Source organism: Phacochoerus africanus, chromosome 3, assembly GCF_016906955.1.
Source record: "Phacochoerus africanus isolate WHEZ1 chromosome 3, ROS_Pafr_v1, whole genome shotgun sequence".
NCBI lineage: Eukaryota > Metazoa > Chordata > Mammalia > Artiodactyla > Suidae > Phacochoerus > Phacochoerus africanus.
In genome coordinates, this window is record NC_062546.1 from 12,505,885 (window position 1) to 12,526,682 (window position 20,798).

The 20,798-nt window shown below is 46.1% G+C and overlaps 1 protein-coding gene and 1 pseudogene across 4 annotated transcripts in view; both read right to left on the minus strand.

Moving 5' to 3' along the window:
• ARFGEF2 (ADP ribosylation factor guanine nucleotide exchange factor 2) overlaps positions 1–8,157 on the minus strand; it is a 100,435-nt gene extending 92,278 nt beyond the window's left edge. For 3 of the 4 annotated variants that reach the window (XM_047770916.1, XM_047770917.1, XM_047770918.1), the window contains exon 1: positions 7,854–8,142. In XM_047770916.1, the coding sequence (XP_047626872.1) occupies positions 7,854–7,974 (121 nt within the window). In that variant the 5' untranslated portion in view covers positions 7,975–8,142. Of the gene's footprint in view, positions 1–7,853 lie in introns of all 4 variants that reach the window. The other variant, XM_047770915.1, reaches the window with a different exon arrangement.
• A 169-nt stretch (positions 8,158–8,326) lies between these two features.
• LOC125121847 (60S ribosomal protein L31-like) overlaps positions 8,327–20,798 on the minus strand; it is a 42,881-nt pseudogene continuing 30,409 nt past the window's right edge.

The window sequence follows — 20,798 nt, forward strand, 5'->3', positions numbered from 1 at the left end:
ACCTCTGGCTTCTTAAGCATACTCTCTTTGCCCTCTGCTTCTTGCCCCATCTCTTCTCCATTTCCTTGGCAGACTCAGCCTCCGCTGTCCAGCCAGGCAGGCTGGGGATCCCCGGGCTCAGCTCCCCTGCCTCTCCTCCTGGGCGTACTCTCCGCAGGCCTTCACGACCTCACCTGCACCTTCAATTCCCACCTGGGCTTGGATGACTCCCAAATCTTGATTTCCAGCACAGGCTCACATATCCATCCACTTCCTACTCCACCTGTCCAAAGGGATGCTCCAAGGCAGGTGAAACTCAACACATCCAGGACCCAACTCAGATCAACCTCTTCTACCCACCTCTCCCCAGATGGTCTTCCCACTTCCATCTTAAAGAACTACCCCACCAGCCATCCAGTTGGGTGAGTCAGAAACTTAATAGTTAGCCTTACTGATCCACTTTCTCATGTTCTTACCCAACCCATCACCAGGTTTTCTTAGCTCAACTTTCTAAACAACTGGGGAATACAATCGCTTTGCTCTACTTCCATTGTCACCACTCTAAGTCTAGACCACCTGCATTTCTCCCTTGGATGACGATAACTACCTCCTCAATGGTTCCTGGGCCATCTCTCTGGTTTTCCCTGAAGATGTTCTGAACATAATGCCTCAAATGACCTTTCCAAAATATAAGCCTGGCCATCCCTGCACCTTCTTCCCTATTTAGAACTCTGCGGTGTTATCTAATAGCTGTTGGTCTAAAAATCAAACTCCTCACCATCACCTCCAAGGTCTTGCATGGTGAGGCCCTGGCCTACCTCTCCCATTTTATTCCCAAACACTCTCCAACCAACGTCCCCCTTGTTTACCATGCTCCAATCACACAGTGACCTCCTTTAGTTTCTTTTTCTTTTTAGATTATTATTATTAAAACTTTAAAATATTTTTTTTTCTTTTTTTTTCTTTTTGCCTTTTTCTAGGGCCACTTCCCAAGGCATATGGAGGTTCCCAGGCTAGGGGTCTAATCGGAGCTGTAGCCACCAGCCTACGCCACAGCCACAGCAACGTGAGATCCAAGCCACATCTGTGACCTACACCACAGCTCACGGCAACGCCAGATCCTTAACCCACTGAGCCAAGCCAGGGATCGAACCCGCAACGTCATGGTTCCTAGTTGGATTTGCTAACCACTGCGCCACGACGGGAACTCCACAACTTTAAAGTATTTCTGAGGTAACTATAGATTCATAGGCAGTGGTATCTTTTAGTTTCTGTAATAACTGTATTTCTCTCTGCCACGGGACCTTTGCATATGCTGTTTCTCCCTCAGGATACCAAGATGCCTCTCACCCTAACCTATTTAATTCTTATTTATCATTCAGTTCTCAAGACTTACTCAGGGAAGCTTTCCCTCAGCCCTTTGTACACTCCCCTTGTGGGACAGCTGTCTCTCCTTCATAGGACTTGTCAGGTTGTTAGTAGGACTCAGAGGACATGATCCTTTGACTAGCACCCTTCTTCTCCATTAACTGCAAACTTCATGAGAACAGGGTCTCTGTTTTCCTTACATCATGAAACCAGGTATTACACCCAAATAAATATCTTCTGAATGAGTGTCAGCCTGGTTTAGTCAACAGAACAAAGGACTGTAGAGAGAACAAGTATGCACTGACCATGCCTAAGAACTGAGAGAAAATTTAAGAATTTTAGATCCTAGCACAAGAAGGTTGTTCTCCCCACAAATCTATAAAACCTAACGAAATATCCAATAAAAAAGCTAAAAGACTCATTTACAACCAAGACAGTAAACCCAAAGAAGCTTCTTACAGGACGACTCCAGGAATGAATTAGCAAACATTTAAGGATTTTCTAAGATAACCTGGCTAGAAAGAAAGTCAAGTTATTTTCCTGGCAGGTCTCCTAAGCCTGGTGAAAATGGTAAGAACTAAATATGGTCCTGAGCTATTTATACAGGAGACTCCATGTACTCGCTGATTAAGTACACGTTTTCACAAGTTTGCTCTTTTCCATAAAGAACGGTCTTACTGTTTCTCCCAGCACTGCTTACAGAGGCTTTCCTAAGGTTTACAAGCATAGGACAGAACTCTAAATTCTTCCAACCATTTGCCTCACCGGTGTCGAAAAGTCAGGGACCAGCAAAGACATCCATAAACACAAAAATAAGACAGAGAAGAATAAGCATTCAGTTCCTTCTCCTTTAAACACGGTCACCAATGCCTCTGAGTTTTAGTAGGTCAATTGCTAGGTGCCAGGTACCATGTCACTTACTTTCTTGCATTAGTTCACGTAACCTTTAAAACAATCCTATGACACGTCTGATCACCTTTCTCATCCCAGGAAATCCAGGCTCCAAGAAGCTAAATTATAATCTAGGATCACAAAATTAATCAATAAGCAAAGTTTCAAATGCAGCTCCCAATGAATTTTCTGCCAAACCAATAAATACATGCTTTTCAATATTCAAAATCCAATTTTTAGTGTTGCTTTTAGACAGATGACCTCCACCTGTAGATCATCATAAAGCTTTTCAACAAAAAGCAATGTCAGGGTCCTGAATCCCATTATTTCTCAAAATTTTTATAATCTACAGCACTCATAAAACAAACCATCTAATCAAAATGCCAGAATTTGCTAATTAAGGGTTTCATTCTGTATTTTAACTGAAAGCCTTGCCTTATGACAACTCAGGGATATTTTTAAAATTTTGCACTTGGGGTCTTCCTAATGGTGAGAAGAGTTATTCTGAGCACATCAAAGTGAGAACAACAACATCATATGGAGAAAAAAGCAATTTACTATATATTATATGGGCATGAGACTGGTGAATGCTGTTTTTGCATATTAATAGACAACTAAAATTTATGAAAGTACTCCCCTAATAGACTTCTTCCGAATGACAGTTCAACAAGTTCGAGTCTTTTTCTTTTTTCTTTTTTTTTGGCTGCACCCGTGGCATGCAGAAGTTCTTGGGCCAAGGGCCAAACCTGAGCCACCACAGTGACCATGCCAGATCCTTAACTGCTCTGTCAGGGAGGTTGGAATCTTTTCCACTCTTAAAAAAAAAAAAAGAAAAAACCAAAAACTCTCATGATCCTCATCTCCCCCCTCCCCTTCAGAGCACAGCCAAACTTTGGGAAAGAGTAGAGTTCACCATCCATTTCCTTATCTCCCACTCAGGCCTCAGCCCACTTCGGTCTGGCTTTCACCTTCATCATGCCACCAAAACAGCTCAGGCTAAGATGACCAATGATTCCCAGGTCTCTAAATCCTGTTTATTAAACAGAGTAGCAAATCTCTACGTGGATTTTATGATTTATATGTCAGCTATGTGTTCTAGCTGTTTTCCACCTGGCTGTGCAGATGTGGGCAAGTTGCTCTCTGTTCCTTGTTTTCCCTTTGCCTGCTGTACCCAAAGATGGACACCAGTTACATGTCACAACTCCAGAGGGTATAAATCAGAGAGGTTTAATAATTTAAATGAAGCTGTGGGAAACCAGCACCCTACTCCCATTTCTTTCTTCCTGTTAGTCCCTAAATCAAACCAAAGACACATGCAGTAAAAAGCTGCAAGAGAAAAAGCTGTGATCTTTTGATTAGAGGCTTCCAGATACTCCATCTCGAAGTTCAGCTACAAAAAACATGGTCTCTTTACTTACTGGAACCTCACCAAAACATCACTGCATAGAAACTTCACTGCGATATAATCATTAAGACGCCACTGAATATTGTATAAGAACTTTCATATGGAGAAATAATGGTAGCAATCATTAAGATGGGGGGCTCTGCCCCAGGCAGCCAGTGTTCCCATCCTGGCTCCCTTGCTTATTGGCTGGGTTACACTCGCCAACTTCTCTAGGACTCAATGAGGATAATAATAGGAAGAACTAAACTGCATGTAAAGCATTATGGCACCATGCCTGGAACATAGGAATGCTTAGTGCATGGTTGATATAGTGTAGTTGTTACATAACATGGGATTTTAAAAAGTCACTCAGCTGGGTGATAATGATGGACCAACGTTAGGTTCATCATTATATAAATGTGACACTCTGTGAGAGATGCTGGTAACGGAGAGTCTACGCATGTGTGGAGGCAGAGGGTATGTGGGAATTCTCCGTACCTCCCCTGCAATTTTGTTGTGTACCCAAACTTCTCTAAAAAATAAAGTCTATTTTTTTTTTAAGTCACTCAATGCTATATGAAAAACCCAGGTATGTTTAATGACAGCTAGCAATCACAAAGCACTCAGCCATTTCCTAGCACTTTGTGGGTACTGAGTTATTAAATAAGATACCACATCTCTTATCATATATATGAGAATGAGTGTTAGAACAATTCGGCTAAAGTTTTCCAGATTTCCAGACCATACCATTTAAAAACACTCAGATTATCCTGGTCAAGTCTCCAAACTTCATGGAGTTTAAGACCAGAAATATAATTTAAAGAGATCAATGGGAGAGGATGGCTCTTAAATAAGACAGTTATGAAAGGGATGTTTAAATATGTAATTATGTACCCCAACTGGAGGGCTGAAAGGTTCAAGATTATTACTCTCTATCCAAACTTCACTAACAAGGTAAAGAGCGACAACATCCTTGGGTGAAGAATACTCTCACAGGCTCTTCTGATTTCTCAGTAAAGCCCAGAAGGTCGTGATCTTCTAACTGGGCAGACCCTGCCCACGCATCTGGCATTCAGTTTCACTCGGCTCATCTGCTTTTACAAGGGATAGCTTCTGTCTTCACAGAGCTTAGCAAGTTAATATTCCAATAAACACAGCCTTTGGGTCGAGTAATTACATTATTTATTGCTTCTACACACCAAACAGAGCACTAAGTCATTGCTGAATGAGGAACCAACATAAATTATGAACATTAAGCCAGGGTGCTTATAGTTTCTGCGGACTGTCACGGCTTAAAATAAACAAGAGAGCAAGTCTTTATAGCACCTATCACATGTGAAGTTTTTTGCACATGTCAACTAACTTTGCCCTTAGAATAACCTTATCAAGAAGGTATAAGATCTGTCCAAGATCACAAAGACAGCAAGAAGAAGGCAAGGGATTCCAGGCAGTCTCGAGCCCAGAGAACACACTTCTAACCGCTGTACTATTGGGCCCCTGCATTCCTGATCCTCTCCCCCTAATATACTACAACTGGTGGAGGGTTACGGAAGCTGTTTCCACAAGTGCTCCTATCACTCAAGCATTTCAACTCTAAGCGGTCATTTTACCGTTCCTCTTATCAAAATGATATCTACACAGAGCAAGCTCTAAAATACCAGCCACATGGCATACAGGCTTGTTTCAGTTACTTTCACCAAACACAAAACTCGGCCTTGAGATGCAGAGTGAAAGATCACCAGACGCTGTGGTATATGTTTTCTTCTGTTTATAAGTCAAAGCAGTCATTCTGATGTAACAGCAATGCCACATAAGTACTCTCTTAAAAAAAAGATGGTCTATTTAACGCAACACATCACACAGATTCCCTTATACTTAATTAATTTGATGAGGATGAGCCACCACGACAATCTATTCAATTAACCTGTGGTCAAATTACTTCCTTTATACACTTTTTTTTTTTTTAAATAACATTACATGGGATATTTTATTTAAATTGTCTATATTATTTGGCAAGAAAAATATTTTCAACGTAGAATTTGTGTTTTCAATATAGGCTATTTCTTGCATTTCACTACTGAAACAATGCATGTTCATCCCACAATTTGGGTTAGAAAAACAGGAGCCTCTGAATAAAGAATCCAAAAATAACCAATAAACTTTCAATGTTAAGGCCCTTTATGACCCATATGACCATTTTATAAGTAGGTTCCAAAATTGTGATATACAACTTGTTGAAAATTTGATGTTAAGTTTTCCTAAGAGGGAGTAGAAATTTTTCTGCCAAATAAATATTTTGAAACTTCCACAACAATGCTCTTAAAGTAATACGGAGAAGACAGAATGCAAGATTTCAAAGTGGAGTTTTAAGTATCAGGCTTTTGTGTAACTAACAAACTGCTTTGTAGCGCTCACCCTGCATTCCTGATAAAACAATGTCCAACAGTTAGCCTTGCTTTTCTCAGTAAAAAAGCTTTACCAATCTAAATCTCAGAGAACTGCTCCAGCTAGGAGTTCCTGTTGTGGCTCAGTGGTAACTAGTAATCATGAGAATGCAGGTTTGATCCTTGGCCTCGCTCAGTGGGTTAAGGATTTGGCATTGCCATAAGCTGTGGTGTAGGTCCCAGACGCAGATTGGATCCTGCATTGCTGTGGCTGTGGTATAGGCTGGCAGCTGCAGCTCCAATTCGACCCCTAGCCTGGGAACTTCCATACGCCATGGGTGCGGCCTTATAAAGCAAAAATGAAAGAAAATTTCTCGCACTGATCCTGAATTTCACAGGACTAGCATCTGTTTCCAGATCATCTCAGCAACAACCACCTTTGTCTCAACAGTACCTGATCCTTGAGGAAGTCTCAGACCCTTCTGAGAATCTGATGAAAGCTATGGACTTCTTCCCAGAGAAGTGCAAAGTTCACAACCCCATTCCTAGGCCCCCAGAGAAAACTCCAGAGTACCCTTCACTGAAGGAAGGGAGAAGGGTGATGTCACAAACCCTGTGACAGAAAATTAGACTTTCCATTGACTTAATTAACTGTTAGGGAAACCAGGTCTTTTTACAGATTCCAAACCACAAGTAGTGGTGTGGTGAATTACTGTGAAGCCAATTCCTGTCAAAGGTATAGATTCTCACTGCCTAGAACTCTCTTTTTCTGAAATTCCACATGGTGGACACTTTCTGCCTTCCAGTACTTGGCCCAAATGTCACCTCCTCAGAAAGGATTACTTTCTTGAAGACCCTATGAAAAGCAATCCTCAGACTGCCTCTTGATCACATCTTGCTCTTTTCTTTTACTTTTACAAAAGTAATTCCTTAAAAGTTACTTTTACAAAAGTACTTAGTATTCAAAAATGTCTGATAATTTTTAAATTTACTTAGTCTCACCGATTAAACTCTAAGCTCTTTTAAGGCCAAATACCTTGTCTGTCTAGGACCCCACTGTATCTTGCTACACAAGGTGGGCATTTGATAAATATATGCTGAATGACTGAAACTAAAAGATGTTGATGTTGGAATCAATCATCAAGGTTTTCAACAAGCTATGAATCAGAGTTCTCTCCCTCTTTCCGTAATCTGTGGGTCCATACAATCAGCATCTACTGTGTGCTAGGCACTGTTGTGGGTGCAGGGGATCCAGCGGTGAATAAAAGACAAATATTGCTGCCCTCACAGTCCCTCTATTTTAGCGGACCGCCCGGAATGAGCAGATCCTTTGCACACCACGATACCTGGGAGGTGCAGGATAACCCTCTACATTGCCTCCTGGAGGGAGTTATGGGCGATCCTCAAATGAAAGGAAAACATTCATCATTTGGGCACTTTCAAAGCAGGTCTCAGGGGTTTCCCTAAACTAGTTGGGCAGCTCTTTCCACCTGCTCTGCTCACATGGGGGAACTCGAACCAGCAAAACCCAGGTAAAGAAAAAACTTAGAGCAAGGGCTGCTGCTTCTGCGGGCGGTGAGGGAAGGAACAGGAAACAGGAGGGCAAGAAGTCGTGGCAAAATCCCTGGGCTGGGACGCTGGAGACCCAGCCCTGGCTGTCACCAACTTGCTAGGTGACCTTGGGCCAGTCTCGAGCTACCGGGGCATCAGTTTCCCCTGGGGGTATAATGAGGAGGCCAGGAAGGTAGGATTCAGGGTCAGGGGGAAGTGACGCCCAGAAGGCCGGGTGGGGTAACGGCCGGTGTGGGGAGGCCGGCGCGGGGGCCGGGCCGGGGCGGCTCACCCACCGAGCGCCACCTGGCAGGCCCTGCGCAGCTGAGAGTGCTGGGGCCGCTTCACCTCCTTGTCGGCTAGAATCTTCTCCAGGGCCCGAGACACGAACATGCTCTTGGTCTGGCTCTCCTGCATGGCCCCGGCCCGGCGGGGGCTGGCAGCCCCGCGGGCGAGCGGCGCAAGCGGGCGGGCGGGCGAGCGAGGCAGCGGGCCCGGCGTCCAGGACGGCACCAGCCGCGTCCGTCCGCACCGCCCAGTCAGGAAGCGACGCCGCGGCCCCACGGCGCCGCCATGTTGGAGCGCATCACGTGACTACGTGACTGGCGGGGCCGCGGCTGCGTCCGTGGACCCCGTGACCCCCTAGAGGGCGGGGCCTGTGGCTGGGGGCGGGGCGGGCCCAGGTGGGCGAGGCGGTGGGGCTAATAGTGGAGGAAGGCAGGGGAAAAGTTGGAACGTGAGGAGGTAAAGAAGAGAGGCAATAAGGGAGTCAGAGGAGGTGAGGAGGAAAGAGGAAGCTAGGGGGTTGGAAGAGCAGGTGACATGGTGAGGAGGGGAGGCTCCAAGGTCGGGGAGAAATTGGGGCGGGGGAAGGGAGGTGGAGATGGGGAGAGAGGCGGGAGAAGGGGAGGGTTCAGGAGAAGCGCGGGGCGGGGGAAGAAGAGAGGAGAGGAAGGAAGAAGAGGAGCTTAGGAGGAGGGGGCTGAGGAATAGAATGGAAAAAGAGATGGTGTGGGAGGGAGGTGAAGGGAAGGAGGTGAGAAAGATAAGAAAACAGCCTGGGAGAGGGAGAGCACAAAGGAAGGGGTGGAGAGAGAGAGAGAGAGAGAGATGTATTCATGCACACTCTCCCAAAACAGGATTTCGCCACCCCCATGGCAAGACAACCACTTGTCTTCCATTCAACCCTCCCATCACTGGAGTAGAGCTGAGTCCTGCTATCCAGTCCAGTGAACGTCTGTGCTTCTGGTGCCACATCTGTGCATGGTGCTGCTGGGAAAAACCACTCTGACTGCACCTCCCCGTGGAGTGTGTCCATCTATTTTCATAAAGCTGTGGTTCCTCCCAGTGCAGTGTGTGAGGCAGGGGGGCATTTGGGGGCATCAGAAAGGGAAGAAACAGAGATAGCCAGTGTCACACAGCCTGCCAATGAGGGTAAGGAGACAGGTATTCTGGCCCCAGGGGCACCCTCCACTCCCCGCCACTGCCACTGATAGCACCACACCCTTGGTCCTGTCTGCCCGTGCCCTTCCTTTCATGTGGCCCACCTGCTCCAAGGGAGCTGCCATGCTGTTGGGCTCCTGCAATAACAGTGTCTTTTGCAAGGACAGTGTCTTGGAATCTCGGAAACTTGTGACACAGACACACTCCAATGCACAGGTCTCAGCTCAAGAATCTCAGGGAGACCCTCCCTGATCACTGTGTTTAAAGCAGCCCCTCTCTCCCTACAGCACATTCTGACCTTTTTCACTGTTGATTTGTTTTGTCCTCTGCCTCGGGTGTGGGCTGCAGAGGGACAGGCTGCATCCCCAGGGCCTGGTCCAGAGCAAGGGATAGGTTTGATGGCCATAAATTCCATTGCTGTCGTGTAGCTTTGCAGCTCCTCCTGTCGAGAAGTGAAGTCTATTTCTCCACCCCCCATGACTTGCCTTGACCAATAGATTATGGTGGAAAGAAGGGTGAGCTCTCCCAGAACCAAGGGATCTTGAGGCTTTTAGATGTGCAGAAGCAACTAGAAGAAATAGCACATGGAGAGAAAAGCCCATTATCCCAGTGCTCCCAGCCGAGCCCAGTCCCAGCCAATCTACCAGCTGAATTTCACAGCTTAAGTAACGCTGGTGAGACCAGCGGAAGAACTGACCTGCCAACCCACAGGTTAGCAGAAACAACAATTGATTGTCATTTTAAGCCACTACATTTGGGGGTAGCGTGTTACACAGCAGTACATACATCCCTGAGACGTTCCTCAGTCCTCATGTGCTGAACGAATGAGTGAATGAACGAATGTGTGAAACTCAGAAGAAACAGTGCAGCCCACTGAGTAACAGATGTTTGGAGCCACCTGCCATGATAAGGTTCAGCCATGTCATTCCCCTGCTGACACCCTCCGGTGGCTCCCCATCACCCTTGGAATTGAATCTGAGTATCTCACTGTGGCTGACTTCTCTGCCTGCCTCTCCCTCCCCCTTTCCTCAGGTCAGGACTCTGCGGCCACCCCGGATTCCTTTTTGTTGCCTTCAAGGGCTTGGCTTATGCACCTCTGTTCCTCTCCATCGCTGCGTCCCCATGAAGGAAGTATCACACCCAGGGACATTTTTGAAATTTTGTGGGGGGGGTGTTTTTTTTGTCATGGTCGGGGGAGCAGAAATGCTTGACTGCAGAGAGCTGGGCAATCCCAGATACCAAAGTATTACACGTGTCCCACGTGGCTGGACTAGACATTCCTGGACATGAAAAACCTTTTTTTTTTTTTAAATTTTTTTACTTTTTTCTTTTTTGCTTTATAAGGCCGCACCTGTGGCATATGGAAGTTCCCAGGCTAGGGGTCGAATCAGAGCTACAGCTGCCAGCCACAGCCACAGCCACAGCAACGTGGGATCTGAGCTACATCTACGACTGCTCATGGCAACGCTGGATCCTTAACCCATTGAGTGAGGCCAGAGATCGAACCTGGATCCTCATGGATACTAGTTGGGTTTGTTCCTGCTGCACCACAATGGGAACTCTTGAAAGACCTATTGATAATGATCTGGACCTAGAACCTACATCTGTTTTACATGTAAACACAAAGCGTTTTGGGTACAGTTTCAATATATATCAAATTTTCCAGGAATGCAACTGTGATTGTACTTCAAGGGAAGACTGTGTTTTGTCTGGAATGTTGCGGAGTGCTGTTCACCATTTCAAAACCATATCAGCATTATTTATGCCAACCGTGGTCTTTGAATTGCCACAATGGCACCCCTGTATCTGTAGCCTTCATAATCCAGGGCACTTGACTTTTAGGTTCCAGCAGCTGGCTGCTTTATTTAGATGTAATTAATGTATATACAAATCAATTAACTTTATGTATTTATATAAAATTTATTTATAATCTTATAATCATATATTTAATATAATTAATTTATATAATTGATTAACTTTCTTTTTAATTAAGATATTTAGTTAATTGTGCCTGATATATATGTGTGTGTGTGTGTGTGTGCGTGTGCGCGCGCGCGTGCGTAGTTGTTGTTGTTGTTGTTGTTGTCTTTTTAGGGCTGCACCCCGTGCATCTGGAAATTCTAGTCCATATAGGCTAGGGGTCTAATCGGAGCTGTAGCCGCCAGCCCACACCACAGCCACATGACATTTATATTTTAAAATAAAGTCTGCAAATTATATATCACTTTCCTTTTGTTTCATCATTATTAGGTCATTATCTTTTCAAAAGAAATTATGTGTGTAGGAAGATTCCTTTTCTATGAAAGTTGACAGAGGTAGAGTGAACATCCGGGAAGGTGGTGGAGACATTGTCTGTCTCGCTCCCGGCTCTATGCCCAGAGCACAGAGGAGGTGCTCAGTAACTATTTATGGGATGAATGAAGGAAGGAAGGAAGGAACGTGGCTGGACTGGGGGCCACAGAACTTAATCTTGTTTTTTTTTCTTTTTCTTTTTGTCTTTATAGGGCAGCACCCGTGGCATATGGAGGTTCCCAGGCTAGGGGTCTAATTGGAGCTGTAGCCACCAGCCTACATCACAGCCACAGCAGCCGCCAGATCCGAGCTGAGTCTGCAACCTACACCACAGCCCACCGAAATGCCAGATCCTTAACCCACTGAGCGAGGCCAGGGATCAAACCCACAACCTCATGGTTCCTAGTCAGATTCGTTTCCGCTGCGCCACAAGGGGAACTCTCAGAACCTAATCTTGTAATCACCAAGTTATTTGGGGTGGCAGCTTCTGTGTATCCAAGGAGGTGTGATAATGGTCCCTAAAGATACCCACCTCTTTTTTTTGTTGTTGTTTAATTGTCATTTCCCTGATACCCACCTCTTAACCCCAGTGAATGTGTTATGCGAGAGGCCAAAGGGACTTTGCAGATGTGATTAAGTTAAGGGATTTGAGATGGGAAAACCATACTGGATTATCTTGTTGGCTCAGTATGGTCATGAGTCTTTATAAGAGGGACATGTGATGATGGAAGCGGAGGATGGAGGGACGGTGGCGCCACAGTCAAGGAACAGCATCTCTAGAAGCTGGAAAACACAGAGAAACAAGTGCCCTTAGTGCCTCCACCAGGAACACCACCCTGCAAATCCATTTCCGCTGATCCACTTCTGACCTCCAAAGCTATGTGAGAATAAATCTGCGTTGCTTCAAGCCACTAAACTGGTGGTAATTCGTTGCAGCAGTTACATTCAAGTTTCAGATAAACAAATCCTTTTCTTAGTAGAAATAGGTCCCATGCAACAACTGGGACATAGTTTTATGTGTATATTTTGGCTGCACCTGCCCCAGGCAGAAGTTCCTGGGCCAGGGATCAGACCCACATCACAGCAGTGACCCGAGCTGCAGCAGTGACAACACCAGACCCTTAACCGCTAGGCCACAAGGAAATGCCCACAGTTACATTTTTAAAATTATTCGCTGTCTACCTGAAATTTAAATTTAACTAGATATGCTGCATTTTATCTAGCCAGCCTACTCCCAGGCCTGTTTTGCTCAGCAGCCACATTGGACCCATGAGGCAATCTTGGGAAGAGGAGTTTTTCTCAACAGAGCAATGAGAGAGAAGGCACCTGGGCTCCTGGTATTCTAGAGAGTCATGCCAATTTTGGGGTGTCATGCCAGTTCAGGGGTATTGTCCATTGACTTTTACATGAGATAGAAGTAAACACATTTGATTTTCAGTTCCCTACCTCTTACAACCGACCCATCGGATGAGGCTGGCCCCCAGCCCTGTCTGCTTTGCCTCCTGCTTTCCTCTGAGTAATGTCTCAACTTGGTAACAAGCACTAGTTATTTAAGGCCCCTGTGGCCGGGCCTGCAAGTCGGCCTTCCCAGCTGCCAGTCTGGTTTCTTCCCAGCACACACAGCCTCTTTATAAGCCCAGCTGTGCTGGGTGACCCGCCCCCTGCTCCCACAGTGCCTCTGTGTATCACAGCTCCCCTGGAAGCAACGTTTATTTTCCATGTTTACTTTAAGGCAAAACTCAAAGGCGGCCTCCTTGGTGCCTGTCAGCAGGGCTGGGGAGGGGGCCTGAGGCAGAAGCACCATTTAGTTGGGGCCTCATCTTTTGGAAAAAGCCTGAAATGGAGACTTTTGAGATTCTCTCCCCAGGAGGTGATGTATATGGCAATTGTATTCTGTTTGTGTCCACGTGTCCAGCTGCACTAAAGAGTGTTCACCCATCCATCTGGTGGAAATATGTGAGACACCACAGGTGTGGGGTTTGTGTTGTTTGTTTGTTGTTGTTCCCTGGATCTTGGTTTGGGCTCCCTGAGGAGAGGACCCCAAGACAAGGATCTGAGTGTGTTTGGGGTGATCCCAGGACACAGCAGCAGGGGATGGGGATGCAGCCAGACAGGGTGATAATCAGGCCAGTTGCCACTGAGGGTGTCTGGGGCTCCATCCCAGTGGAGAATCCCCGAGCCAGGGTAGGTGAGCCTCAGCCTTATCCCAGCCAAGGGAGCGGGGAGTCAGCCGGCATCCGTTCACCCAGTTCCCACCTGTCATCGCCTAAGGGCTGCTTCTAGGGGTATCAGCATTGACACTATGTTCTGCACCCTGGCTGGCTGAGCCCCTTATGGGAAGCAGCCTCCTGCAGCCAGGAGAGGTGAGTGCCCAGGGCACATAGCTGGGACATTGACAGCAACTGCAACATGCTGGGGTTTTTTGTTGTTGTTTTGTTTTGTTTTTTGTTTTAAGGTTGCACTTGCGGGATATGGAAGTTCCCAGGCTAGGGGTCACATTGGAGCTGCAGCAGCCAGCCTACACCACAGCCACAGCAACATGGGATCCAAACCACGTCTGCAATCTATACTGCAACTCATGGCAACGGTGGGTCCTTAACCCACTGAGCAGGGCCAGGGACCGCATCTGTGTCCTTATATATTAGTCAGGTTTACTACAGAGCCACAACGGGAACTCCCAGTATTTTTTGTTTTTAAATATGCCAGGCTCTTGGCCTGAGTGCTCTCCCTGGACACTGATGTGTGGCTGAGCCTAGGGCAGACCAGAAGTGACAGTGTTGACACCCTGGGGAAAGCCACCCAGTGATGAACAGACAGCTCTGGCCACACACCCTGTCATGGCAGCCTTCCCTCCCGTGTCTCCCTTCCCCTCTGTCCTACTGGTGCTTCTCAAATGAACCACGTGCATCCGAAGCCTTATCTCAGACTGAGCTCCTGGGGAACCCAACTGTGATAGACAGGCTGGTAGCCCTTCAAAGATACCCCTCCCCCAACGGGCTGATCTCTGGCCCCTGGAAATGTTACCTTACATGGCCAAAGGGTCTTTGCAGAGGGTGTTAAAATAAGGATCTTGAGATGGGAAGAGTATTCTGGATCATCTGTGTGGGTTGAATCAAATAACAAGGGGTCCTTAAAAGTGAAAGTGGGAGATGGAAGCATCAGCACCAGAGAAGGGAGATGTGATAATAGAAGCAGAGGCAGAGTGCTGCCCCTGCTGGCTTTGGAGATGGGCGAGGACCACAAGCCAAGGGATGTGGGCTGCCTCCAGAATTTGGAATAGGGAAGAAAATAGATTCTCCCTTAGAACCTCCAGAAAGGACCACAGCCCTGCTGGCACCTTGAAGTTGACCCACTGAGACCCATTTCAGACTTCTGGACTCCAGAACTATAATCAGTTTGTGGTACTTTAACCCACTAGGTTTGTGGCAATTTGTTACAGCAGCCAGAGGAAACTAATACCCAGACATAATACCCAGTATATCAGACAAAGTTCTGAATGGCGAACAACAGCATTCTCTCTAGATAATATAAGCAAAAAGGGTATCATTAAAATATACCAAGAAGCGGGAGTTCCCGTCGTGGCGCAGTGGTTAACGAACCCGACTAGGAACCATGAGGTTGCGGGTTCGGTCCCTGCCCTTGCTCAGTGGGTTAACGATCCGGCGTTGCCGTGAGCTGTGGTGTAGGTTGCAGACGCGGCTCGGATCCCGCGTTGCTGTGGCTCTGGTGTAGGCCGGTGGCTACAGCTCCGATTGGACCCCTAGCCTGGGAACCTCCATATGCCTCGGGAGCGGCCCAAGAAATAGCAAAAAAAGACAAAAAAATATATATATATATATATATATATACCAAGAAGCGGATAGAAACCTGGAAGGGCCAGAAAACCAGGTTTGGAGGTTCTGCAGCCAGATGCAAAGTCTGCATTTCACTGCTGGGCTACCCCGGAACGACCTGACCCTACTGCCTCCACCCTGGGGTATAGGCCACATGGCCAAGGCTGGGTATGGGATGCCATTTTCAGGACTCCCACTTCTGCAAACTGCAGGCTTCTCTGCTACTCTTACCAGAGGCGTTTTAGGTGGGGCTTCCTCGAGTCATTCACCTCCAAGTTGAGGACCTGTGCAGGGGTAGCTGGCCATCTGCCAGCCCCTTGCTGCAAGGGAGGCTAGACATCAGATCTGGCTCTGCTTTCTACTTTTTTTTGGCTTTTTTTTTTTTTGGCTTTTTAGGGCCATACCTGCGACATGTGGAAGGGGTTGGCTTGGAGCTGCAGCTGCTGGCCCGTGCCACAGCCACAGCAACATGGGATCCAAGTCGTGTCTGCGACTTACACCACAGCTCGTAGTAATGCCAGATCCTTAACCCACTGAGCGAGGCCGGGGATTGAACCCCAATCCTCATGGATACTAGTCGGGTTTGTAACCCTCTGAACCACAATAGGAACTCCTCTGCTTTCTACTCTTTAGGTGGGAAATCCCCCAAACTCAGACAGAGTGGTCAAAGGCATGGCACGTGTTCCCCACAGGCAAGCTTTAGATAAGCCAGAGGGACAAAGACGGCCCTTCCAGGTAAAAGGGGCTGCAGGCAGAAGGCGTGGAGGCTAGATGGGGTTGGACCTCTTGCATAGAAATAGAGCAGAAAGGAGTCGTGGCAGAGCAGAAGTGAATCTGACTAGTATCCACGAGGATGTGAATTCAATCCCTGGCCTCGCTCAGTGGGTTGGAGAGCCAGCATTGCTGTGAGCTGTGGTGTAGGTCGAAGACATGGCTCGGATCCCCAGTTGCTGTGGCTGTGGCGTAGGTCGGCAGCTGTAGCTCTGACTGGGCCCCTAGACTGGAAACTTCCATATGCCGTGAGTGTGGCCCTAAAAAGCAAAAAAAAAAAAAAAAAAAAAAAAGAGAGAGAGAGAGAGAGAAGAAAATAGAGCAGAAAGATGAGGGACTTGGAATCAAGGGACTAACAGTGGGCATTCAAGAAAAACAGGAATGGAAAAAAGAATTTAGAAAAGGCAATTAGAGAAAATTGAGAAGAGAACCAGTGGATCAATGTGCTAGATAGTGTCAGGATCCCTTGATCTTCTGTGGCCACGGGCTGACCCCGCTCTTCCTTGTAAGGCTCTTGGTTGGACACAGCAAGACCAAGGTAGAGATTTCGAGTAGGCTACCCAATGGTCATTCTTTCCTTCCTCTCTGTTTTTAGTTGGATACCTAACTGCTCAGCTAAAGACCATCCACCCCTGCCTTTCTCGTACCTAAGTGTAGTCTTGCGATTAAGTTCTAGCCATGAGAGATAAACAAAGGTATTAGGTGAGACTTCTAGGAGCCTCCTTAAAAGGAAGAGAAATGGGCTCCTTCAGCCTCTCTTCTTCCATCCTGGTCAGAATGTAGATGCAGTGGCTGGAGCTTGAGCGGCTAGTTTAGACCATGAAGCCATGTGTTAAATGGAGTGGGAACACCAAGACAGCATCAAGATGCTGGGTCTCTAAAGCCCGGGACTGCTGACCTCTGTAGTTTCTTCACAAAGAGAAAATTGTCTAGCTTGTTTAACTCACTCATTTGGTGTTTTTCTGATGTGTGCAACCAAACCTAATCAATACACTCACTCTTGCTCCCTTAAGCAGAAAAGGGTCTTTACCAGAATGAGGAGGGGTCTTTTATGACCCTAATCAGAAGACTAGAGAAACAGGGTCAGAAAATAAGTGGGAGATGAGGGATAATACGGGAGCAGAAATTATACTAAAAGAAGATTCTGGAAGGGATGCTGCTGTTGTCGGAACTGGATACTGACCAGGGCTGATAGTGGCTAATACACATGATACTTCCCACAAGTTACAGGCTGTTCTAAGCGCTTTGCTTAAATTAACTCAAAACTACCCCAGGAGGTGTATAGTAACAGTACCTCCTTCTTACAGAAGAGAAAACTAAGGCTTTATGAGGTTTCTCATCCAAAGTTACACACAGTTTCACATGAGCGCTGGGATTTGAATCCAGGCTGCGAGGCTCCGAGAGCTGAGCTCATCCTCTCTACAGATATTTTCTTCTGTTCCATCACCCTGTAGTTCTCGCACCCTGTTCTAGGCACTGGGGCCACTGCAGTGAATAGAACGCCCAAGTCCTTGCCCTCATTTCGCTTGATTTCTAATGTGGAGAAATAGACAACACAGAAATTAAGGCGGGGGGGAGGTGGTGGAAGCCTTATTTGTGTCATATTTTAATTTTTCACCAAGAATGAGTTGTTGTGGCAGGTTTAAAACAAGTCCACACATTCTTTGACACTCCTTGCATTGAGAGGTGAGGTCAGGTTCCCCAACCCTTGACACACCTGGTGGGCTTTTGATACCACATCAACTAATAGAGTAGAACAGAAGTGATGCTATGTATCTTTGAGGCTAGATCATAAATAGCGGTTCCGTTTTCACTTTGCTCATGGAAACACTTGTGCTTGAGCCCTGAGTTGCCATGTAACCAGGCACACTGCCCTCGGTCCACCATGCTGTGAAGAAGCCCAAGCACCCCATCTGGAGAGTCCAGGTGGAGAGAGAGAGATGCTGGGCCCCCCACCCTCCCAGCTGCTCAGGCTCCTACTGTCCCAGGTCTAGTCACCATCAGGCTGCAATCACAGAAGAAATTTCCAGCCAGAACTGCCAAACCATACCCTTACTGAATTCCTGACCCACAGAAATCATGAGCGTTGCTGAATGTTGGCTGTTTTAAGCCACTGAGTTGTTTTATTTATCTTTTGCTTTTTTAGGGCTGCACCTGTGGCATATGGAAATTCCCAGGCTAGGGGTTGAATCAGAGCTACTGCTTCCAGCCTACACCACAGCCACAGCACCATGGGATCTGAGCTTCATCTACGACTTGCACCACAGCTCATGGCAATGCCAGATCCCCAACCCACTGAGCGAGGTCAGGGATGGAACCCTCATCCTCATGGATATTAGTCAGATTCTTAATTTGCTGAGCCACAACAGGAACTCCTAGCCACTGAGTCTGGAGGTGATTTGTTCTGCAGTGCAATAACCAGAACAGTTATTTAATCAAAAATAATTTGATGACAGAGGGAAAGAGTCTAAGAGGGAATATTCAAAACAGGAAAACTTCCTCTGTTTTCTCGTCGATAGGGGTTGGTAAATGCAGGCAGCTTCAAGACAAATGGAGATGGTTAAATGATGAGGTCTCAGGAACTATTTGAACGTGAGGATGGGGGAGAGTAGAGAGTCTAGGACCAACCCCAGGTTTCTTGTTTGGGAAACCAGTTAGGCATTTACCAAGCCAGGGAACACAGGGAAAAGTGGTTTCATAAGGAGAAGGTTGTTATAGACGCCCCAATTTCAAGATTACACCTTCAAATGGACATTCACCTTAAGCAATGCCAGCCTATCCAAAACGCAGTATTTTCCTTTTCATGAAAGGGAGAGAAGACTCTTCACCCCACCTCCATCGTCAACCTTAATGCAATTTATCTATTGTCCATCAGAGGGCGCCAATGCTCAGGCAGTTGCTATAGACCCACCACCTGATCCTATTCCACAGCCCCCTGAAGTTAAGGAGGGAAAAGGCTTTGGCTTCCTCATCTTGCCTGAGAGTCATTCTGGTGCTACCTTGGCACCAAAAGAACATGTGATAGCTCTGTCATGGGTGAGTTTGGTACTGGCTGATTTTATCCCCCAGAGCTAATCAGGGAAAAAAAAAAAAATCTCCCTCACTGCAGTTTTCCATGAGCCCATTTACAGTCTGAGGACTTAATTTTCATTGCCTCTCTTGTGTGAATATCAGCCAAGTTTGATTCTGATACACTGATGCTTTTGTCCTATACTCCCTACGACCTCTGTCTCTCATCTGTGACCTTCTCTTTTGTGACCTTTTCTCATTTCTGTGCTCCCAGCCATGCATTGTAAGCCTGGAGAGTTAACAATGATTCCTCCCCATGAATTCAGCTATAACGTCCCTGAATGCCCCATCCCCCGAATTCTCCAGAGGGTTTTAGGAAGGGGGGGTGGGGGGCCTCAGGGTCTTTTGGAGCCCAGCCCTCTGAAGTCTGCTGCCCCAGGTACCTTTTATTTCTTCTTGATGGTGCCAGGACCCCACATGGCTCCTGACCCTCCTGGAGTCAGGCAAGTGCTGCTGCTTCCCTCTCAAACCTTCCCTGGGTGGCAGGCACTTTAAGGCTAATTTCCAAGCTGGATCCTATCAGAGGTGATGGTTCTCAGAAGAGACAAGACCAAAACCCTCCCACTGTTTTCATGAATGCCCCAACTGGAAGAGATTATTTGGCAATAGAATCTCTGCTCCTAAAGGTACCAAGACTCTAGGAATTGCGGATTTTCTCTGGTCTGGTAAAAATTATCTCCCAGACTTATGGGTGCATAGAATTCATCTCCGCCCGCTCAGATCTCTGCTCCCCACCTGGTTTTCCCGCAGTCAAAACTAATTTCTGTCTCTGGATTCTCTTGTTGCTTGTGCCTCGATTAAAGTAATTATCCTGGGTTTTTTTTTTTGGAGCCTGAAGATTTTTAGGGCAACAAACACTTTTTTTCTAGAGCTGGGGTACCCAACATCCCCCCCCCGCCAAACACACACAGCCTGGCTAGACAATGTGCAGGATTTTCTTTGTTTTTTTTTTTTTTCTTTTTTTCACCAATTCATGGTACTTTGGGGATAACAACAATGTAGTGAAATTTTTATGAACTTAAACAACTGCTGTTTATTCTAATATGTACATCTCTTTCCCTTTTTTGAGAGGGTGGTGGTGGTTAAAATATTCTTTGTGAAGTAATGATGAAAATACATCTTAAATTTCCTTTTATCTTCAAAGTCTTTACTTGGCAATGTAAAAAAGAGACCATCTTTTGTAAGGCTCCAAGTCATTCGTTTTATCTTAAAGAATTTTTAATGGCCTTGAAAAATCCCAGAGCCTGGGAACCATTGTCCCACCACACCCAGCACAGTCCCCGAAGCAGAAAATATCCAATTGCATATAACCCAACCACTTCTACTCCAAGGCATATACTCAAAAGAACTAAAAACAAGGTACACGGAATTATGTACAAGAATGTTCTTAGTAGCACTATTCACAATAGCTGAATTGAAACAACCTAAATGTCCATCAACTGATGAATGTATTAAAATGTGGTGTCATACAATGGAATATTATTTTATAAAAAAGAATGAAGTACTGATACATGCTACGATGTAAACAAATCTTGAAAATATGCTAAATGAGAGAATCTGGATGCAAAAGGACAAACATGGTATGATTCAGCTTATATGAAATATATCAAATATGTAATTTCATAGAGACAGAAAATAGAGAAGAGATTACTAGGGGTTGGGAGGGAGAGGACAAGGGGGAATTATTTTTCAATAACAATAACAGAGTGTTTTGAGTGATGAAAAATTTGGAAATAGCGATGATGGCAGTACAACACTACAATGCCATTGAATTGTATGCTTAAAGTGACAAATTTTATATTACATAGGTTTTACCATAATAAAAAAGGTGAA